At 39.9% G+C, this 8,105-nt stretch overlaps 1 protein-coding gene across 1 annotated transcript; it reads left to right on the plus strand.

Annotated features, from left to right (window-relative positions):
* Positions 1–5,048: 5,048 nt before the first annotated feature.
* LOC137975750 (adenosine receptor A3-like) lies at positions 5,049–7,886 on the plus strand. Its single transcript, XM_068822928.1, has 2 exons — positions 5,049–5,131; positions 5,946–7,886. The coding sequence occupies exon 2, from the start codon at positions 6,407–6,409 to the stop codon at positions 7,448–7,450; it is 1,044 nt and encodes a 347-aa protein (XP_068679029.1). The 5' UTR covers positions 5,049–5,131; positions 5,946–6,406; the 3' UTR covers positions 7,451–7,886.
* The last annotated feature ends 219 nt before the right edge of the window (positions 7,887–8,105 follow it).

The raw sequence follows: 8,105 nt of genomic DNA on the forward strand, positions 1-8,105 counted from the left end.
CATCTATGCACCCTGCTTGGCGAACGGAGTTAATGAGGTGTTTAACTCGCTGGAATGTATCTCCAACCATTGGTTTGTCTAGTGGCTGATAGTTATTTCTATCATCCAGTTGTATCTATCCCTCAGTAATTTTGTTTTCTCTGTTCATAACGACGGTTGTTGTGCCTTTATCTTCTTTTTTGAGAATAATTTCTTTGTTGTTAATAAGCTCCTTGAGAGCTCGTTCCTCGCCGGGTGGCAGATTATTTTTAGGTTTAACCAGTGGAGTTCCGCAAGCTTTATTTTGACTTCTTCTAAGTAATTCTTAAGAGCAACTGACCATTGAATCGGTGGAATCCAACTGGATTTCACGTGAAATGGATGTTGCTCAGTATTTTGGTCATGATAGATATATTGAAGGCGCATCCTTCTCGCAAATTGGTTGAAGTCTGAAATTAGCTGGTTTTCTTTCATGACAGGTTTTGGAATGAATTTCAAACCTCGAGAGAGTAAATTAATCTGCTCTGCAGTCAATTGTGTGTCTGAGAGGTTTTTGATGTGTTGCTTGCGTAACTCTATAGTCTCACAAAAACATAGATAATGAATCAAGATTTCACTGTTAAAAAAAGCAATATTTGTCTAAAAAAAAAATTCGTGCAGGGGGTTTCACCTGGAAAAAAAATCCTGCAAAAGCAGTGCGCGAAAACAAAAATTCGTACAAGCTGAAAATACCCCACCCCCCCCCCCCCCCCATCACTTTTCTAATGGTCCGTCCGTAAAGAGTAACCACTTACATGGCGGCAATTAATTACCGCCACAAATACAAAGTATGTCAAAAGGAATAGAGCAACGTGAACTGGTTAATTGGCGCAGTGTAGAAATGATGCAGTCTAAATGCAAGTAGTGTTGTTGCCTTTTGTCAAACGGTTCCCTCAAACAATAAACGAAATAGGAAGATAAGAAATTCTCCTGTCATTATTGTTAAAACGGAAAAGACCAAGTGAAACTGTTTTATGGAAATGAAAATCGGTTCATCTTCCAAACGCGAACTGGTATAGTGTGTTAACAAACGGTCCGGTGTCATGTTAGTTACTAATGGCTTACCTTACCTAACGTGTTTCAGACCATATATGTTCAATTTAATATGAAACGATTTAACGAAAGTTCGACTGATTGAGTGCATTAGCAGGAGCTCACGAGCTCATGAGCTCCAGATATTAACTATAGTTATGCACCAGTCAATGTAAACCCCCGCATCCCCCCCCCCCCCTCCGGCCGGGACATAGCGGGGAATTTGCGGGGCATTTTCCGTTAAATTTGACGAGCGAAAGGGCCGCAGGTATCGGGGATTTTGACCTCTTTTGCACGTCATCCAAGAACAGCGGGAAAGTGGACCGGGGTATTTTTCACCGAGGTGGACTGGGTCAAGAATCGTTAGTCCGGCAAGATGGCGGCTTTTGGCCATTATCATCTAATATCTTTGGCTGAGTATGCCATCCGTCCTGAAGGTCGTCGTATAATGCTAAGAACTCATAAATATAATTGATTACTTTGCGAACAAAAATCTTTTGTTAATACTCGTAATTAATTCTGAGAGTCACTTGACCGGTCAAGCATGTCATCTGGGCCCGGTTGTTCAAAAGCCGATTAACGCTAATCCCAGATTAAAAATTAACCAAGGAATTTATTTCTCTACTCCCAAGTGCTGTTCAACGCTGATATTCGGCAAAACATTACATTGGAAGAAGTCAATCTTGGAAAACAAAAATAAGCAAAAGAAGCTTTTACCAAAAAGTTAAAACTTGAAACAAAAGTTTACGCTAATCCTGGATTAAGTTAATCGGCTTTCGAACAAGCGGCTCCTGGTGTTTATATTCTCTTCTTATGCATACACTGGTATTGCGATGAGTGCCAACTGAAGGTTGGCCAGAAGTAGGTCTTCAGTGGAAACAAGAAGGTGGAACAAGAAAGTTAAATGTGTTTTTTTTAAAACCCATTCTATGAAACAGTGAGTTTGTGCAAATTTTGAAATACATTTTTAAACTGCATTTACTAACAATTAACCCTCTTCTATTAGCATATAGAATTTAATATTTCTCTTAAATGTTAACAGTAGACTAAATAGACACCACAAGCATTTTATACGATTTGAAAAGCATTGTATGCGGTGACGTGTGTTACTTGACAAATAAAGTTTAAACTATTTACATTAGCCTGTGTCTTCCATTCAACAAGAGCGGGGGATGTGAGCGGGGTCGTTATCTTCAATTAAAGAAAAAACCTGATCTTGGGGTGCGGGGCATTTTGCAACTTTACAAGTGAGCGCTTGTCAAATGCCCCGCTATGTACCGGCCGGGGGGGGGGGAGGGAAAGTTGCAGGGGTTTACATTGACTGGTGCATTATGACTGAAAAACGCGAACTGGTATGGTGTGTCAACCAACGGTCCGGTGTCACGTTACTAATGGCTTACCATAACCTTACGTGGTTCCGGCAGACCATCGATGTTCAGTGTAATACATACAATACAATACAATTATACAGGGGCGGATCCAGGAATTTTTGATAGGGGGGGTCCAAACCTTGACTCAGAAAAACACTACAGAAACTTTTTTCAGATTAGTGGCAAAATAGAATGGCTCTCCATCAAAATATAAGTCAATCAGTTGAGTAATAATAGGCGATCCTGCAGATGCGAGAATTTTAGACTCAAACAAGTAGTAAAAAAAAAATTCGGTTAGGGAAGGGGGGGGCCGAACCCCCCCTGGATCCGCCACTGCAATACAATACAATACAATACAATACATACTTAATTGACTTCTCACCATAGGGGCTTTTCAGGGCCAATGAAACACAACGAAACGACGGAACAGAATAACAACAACAACAACAACAAAAACTGTTAAGAATCCCAACTGGTCAGAGGCAAACCAGTTGGCTATTTACAAGTGCAGCTGCGAAGTTGAACCAAGGACTACCAGGATCAAATCCAACCAGTGGTCAGAACGTGTCTTGAACGATCCCCGGATTTCAAGCAAGCGCCCTAACCACTTGGCCACACTGCCTCCTAGTAATATGAAGCGGTTTAACGAAAGGTCGATTGATTGAGGGTAGTATCGAAAACGAAGACCTCGAAAATGAAGCCCCAGTCTAAGAAGCGTACAATAAGGTTGGTTAAAATGTTATTTTTGACGAGTTAGTCCTTAGCAGATCTAAACAGTCTCATTGCCTCACCTTTAATTAATAAAGCCAATAAAAATTGTCGTCCAAAATAAAACGTCAGAAATGTATGGGTCTACTTTCTGGAGTAAAACATTTCGATAAGGATTTCTGTGGCTTATCCCATCCCTAAATTGGTTCATTGCTTGCAGTAAGTAGCACAACCGATAGCAGTGTTAATCGGTCAAGATTTATTTCGGCCTAAATACCAAGTCATACGCTGATGTGGTGAGAGGAAACGATGGTAATCGTCAAAGTCCTTTACACATGTATGTCATCGGAAGTGATCAGAACTGTGGGAATTACTGAATTTTATGCCTGCTGTGCTTATCGGTGACAAAAAAAACAATTCTTCCTCATTGGTCGTCAGGCGCTTTCTTTTAAAAAAATCAGGCAAGACTAAGAACTGATTCAATTCTTCAATGTGTGTTCTTGAGATTTTCGACTTATTGCTTCCGTGTATACTCCACAGGACTCACAACAACAACTCAGTGGGGCGATGCGCTTTTATCACTTTCCGAATCAATTGTCAAATCCCGTCGAAAAAACGACTGAAGCGTCTTCTTCTAAGTGATTCCTCAGATGAATTCCATCTGCTTTTCCTTTAAGGATATGAGGTCAGTAAAAATTTGAAGAGAGAAAGTTGAAGCAGCTGCAAATTTGCTGTTCACTCAGGCAGTCGCCAAAAAAGGCTTCGTGTTTTGAAATTGTACCGGAAGGCAGATACACAATCAAATATCGACATTCGGGATAAAAAATTTCATGGGAATTAAGATGTTTGTATTATTATAAATTATTTTTATTATATTCGTGCCGATTTCACTTATTTTCGCTTGATTGAGCATGCGAAAGATCTTCATCTAGTCAAGTAGGGTGGCAATCAATCATATCATTGATTTGAGTTATTTTCGGAGAGTAGGTTGCTGTACACAGGCTAAACTGATTCTTGAGCCCGTGATCCTTGTTCCTTGATCCAGTAATCCGGTGATCCGTGATCATGTTTTTCCAGGAAACCGTAATCTGAAACGATTTAATAAATGGACGATTGATTTAGCGTAATCACAAATGGTCAAATCATACTGTCCATTAACAAACGAATCCACCTAAAATGAAATGGTTTATGCAAAGGAAAAATGGTTTGCCCCTAATGTGAAATGAAGTCGAGAAAACGACAAACGATTTAACCCTTTGCGTGACATGGAATACTTCGCCTAACCGCCAAAAATACGAACGTGAAAGTCTGAAATGGAACAATCCATGTGGGGTCTGACGTCAAGATCTGACATCAAAATGAAAATTTGGCGCGAAAGCGGCTTGTTTACAACCGCGATTTCACCTGTCCTTTGTACATTTTGGTCAGTTTGCTTCTGCTGATTTTCCTGTTACAAATATTTAGTGCCTTAATTAAAGAAATTTGTCGTAATGACAAAGGAAGCATTGGTAAATTAATATTAACAGGAGCTCATGAACTCCAGATATTAACTGTAATTAAGATTGAAATGTTTGCACACGCAATTGCATCGTCTCCCATGATTCCTCGTGGGGCAGGGTTTCCACAGGTAAGATTTGAATTCTTATAAAAAGTCTGTAAATTTAGAATTTACAAACATTTCATGAACTCTGTAAATGGTCCAGATTTTCCTGAGTCAGTGACACCGACCGATTGATCGAAACATTTCGTTCCAAAATCATATTACTTTCAACTAAACCGATACATAAGTCCTGGCCGATTAACGAAACAAGTCAGGCTGTGGAAACCCTGCAACATGAGGAATCATGGGAGACGATGCATTTGCGTGCGTAAACATTTGAGTCATAACTACACTTAATATCTGGAGCTCATGAGCTCCTGTTAAAGCACTCAATCAATCGACCTTTCGTTAAATCGTTTCATATTAAAGTGCACATAAATGGTCTGAACCACGCCAGGTTAAGGTAAGCCATAAGTAACATGACACCGGACCGTTTGTTAACACACTATACCAGTTCGCGTACGTTTGGAAGATGAACCGATTTTCATTTCCATAAAAGTAAAACGGTTTCACTTAGTCTTTTCCGTTTTAACAGTAATGACTGGAGAATTTCCTATCTTCCTATTTCGTTTATTGTTTGAGGGAACCATTTGACAAAAGGTAACAAGACTTAACTTTACTTTTTACTTGTATTTAGGCTCCATCACTTTTAAATCAATCAGTCTGTTCTGCACTGCGCCAATGAACCGGTTCACGTTGCTCTATTCCTTTTGACATACTTCTTATTTTTGGCGTTGACGGCCACCCATACATAGTTTTTCCCTTCGTTAACAATGCCGACTCTGACTTCAATCCCTAGCTGCATATCAAATTAGATTATTGTAATGTGATTGGGTAAAAACACAATTTCCTCGCTGTCTCAGTGCGTTTGTTTGTTTTTTAAGTCGAGATGTAAATAGAAAATTCGTATTTAAAGAACTCCTTTCAGCAATAAAGGTACGGCAATCAAACTTTGGCACCATGCTGTAAGAATACAATACTTTTTGACATTGCCACGGTTTCGGTGTCGTTTTAACTTTTTAAGGCACAAAACAACGGCAAGCTTTTTCTCAGAGCCCTCAACGGACAACAGCAAGAAACGCAGAATTCAATATAACCAAAGTTTCATCGCAAAAAAGTGGCACTGATATTTTCGGCTAACTTGGGCTTTGTTAATTTTTTGTTAGGTGATCGCAGTTTCATCGATATTACTCTCTCAAGATAACTTTTTTCCGCAGATTACATAAGAAAGATTACGACACTTTAGGATTAAACTGGAACAATGGACAAAACTACTCATCTTTTTGGGGGATTTGCTTAAGCTCTGGCAGTCAAAGGACTTTGACGCGTAGTGGTCTGTTTCCGTATCAACGATGGACACTGGCTCTAGGTGCTTTCAAACGATAGCAAAACACCTGCAAAATTTTTCAACCCTACAGGTGCCGTAAATCGGGCTTTAATTGTTATTCTTCGCAGACTGAAGTTAATGAACATTTCAGCCCGTCGGAGAAGTCACTTTTGTAAAGAGACCCTACTCCTGTGGGAAGCATCTCTTCGAACGAAGCTGCAGTACTAGGTTTCGCCGTGGGCGATAATTTCTAATATTTGACCGTGCATCTACTTCGTGTAGATAACTAGAAATACACAAAGGAAAAGGCATACATATAAGAATTCATATACAAATTTTCCAGTTGCTAAGATGTCTCTTTTCATGTTTTACGAAGGGTATCTCTTGACGCCCAACGCCGCTTTGGCGGTTATCTTTATCATTTTCGGGTTTTATACCGTTGTTGGTAATGTTCTGGTCTGTATTGTGTATATTCTTGACCCTGGAAAAAAGCTACGGCGAGTGTCAAACTCGTATTTTGTCATCAACTTGGCTGTGGCCGACATTCTGGTTGGAATCACAGTGGAACCCATTAACGCTGCAAGTTTTTGGTCCAATAACACAAACGTTCTGTTTAGCTATTACATTTTCGCTGTGCTATCGTGCGTTTGTTCGATCGTGAGCATCTCCGCTCTGATGGTAGATCGTTTCCTTGCCGTGTGCCGACCTTTTCAATATCGATCACTGGTCAAACCACGCCGCATTCGCACCGCAATTCTAATTATCTGGCTGTTCTCGATCCACTTTTCAATTATGCCTCTCTTGGGTTGGCGAAGCGCAAGTTTCCAAGTTTACCTCTATGGTTTGGGTGTCCTATTTCCAGCGGCCATAATGCTATTGTCCTACTACGGTTTGCTTCGCGCATTGCGAGAGGAAATTGCCAATTTGCAAAACTCGGGGGATAGCACACAAGCAGCACATGTTCGTAACATGGTTAAGCGCGAACGGAGGGTCTCTACCACAGTTTTCATTATGCTACTGGTGTTCCTTGTTTCCTGGTGTCCTGCAGTCACTGTTGACTTTGTCATGGTATTTTGCGAAAAGTGTCGCTCAGATACGCTGCTCCTCGTACGAGACGTAACGTTAACTATTGGGTTTTTCTCGTCTGGAATTAACCCCGGTCTTTACGCATGGCGGATTAAGAGTTTCAGACAAGGACTTATGCTTCTGTTTCAGCGCGGTTTGAAAGCAAACCCGAAAATTGTTCAAGTTGCGCCTTTGCGCCGTGAAAGAATCACAGTTGCTGCTTTTGACCCGCAAGGTAATCTTGATAAAAACGAAGGCGTGTTTTATAATGTTAGTGATGTGAGCAGACAACCTAACATTACTTTAAATGAAAGGTTGGAAGGACTGTAAATATACGTGCTGCAAAAACTCTGTTCTGCCTCTAGGCAGCGATGATTTTAACGGGCATTTTCGGTCGATTTTTTAAAATGCTTAAGTTCTTGTCTACAAGTATACGTGACTACAAACTTCCCATTGAGAGCTTTAAGTCCTTTCTCGAAAACTGTTATTTAAGACATAAGTTGAATCAAGTATGAATGACGCTATCATATTGTATATGTGGAGTACTGATAGACGCACAGCTGTACAATAAACACTTAGTTTTCCCAATTCGAAGTCACAAAGTTTTTCATTGAAGATCTCTATCCAGTTAACTATTTGGTTCAAACATGTACACGGATAGTCCGTTTTGATGGATACTTTGAAGAAAGGAATATTTATAAGGCTGGGAGGAAATGAAAGCAAATCAATGCAAAATACAAAGCAAGGCTTATTAAAAAATAAATGAAATGTAAACCAACTCAAGATGATATTTGTCATTTTCTGTGTGTGAAGCAAACTCTATCTATTTTTCTTTTGCTTTTCCTTTGTTTTCTTTATTCCTCATGAGAAACTCTCTACAGATTGCAACGATATGTCACTGAGGGAGAAAAGAACAGACTAAATATTTATTCTATAGTCGGGAAGTATTTCCTTCATCTTTTGTCGATTAGTAATCTTTGTCAAT

Source organism: Montipora foliosa, chromosome 11 (genome assembly GCF_036669935.1).
Source record: "Montipora foliosa isolate CH-2021 chromosome 11, ASM3666993v2, whole genome shotgun sequence".
Classification (NCBI taxonomy): Eukaryota; Metazoa; Cnidaria; class Anthozoa; order Scleractinia; family Acroporidae; genus Montipora; species Montipora foliosa.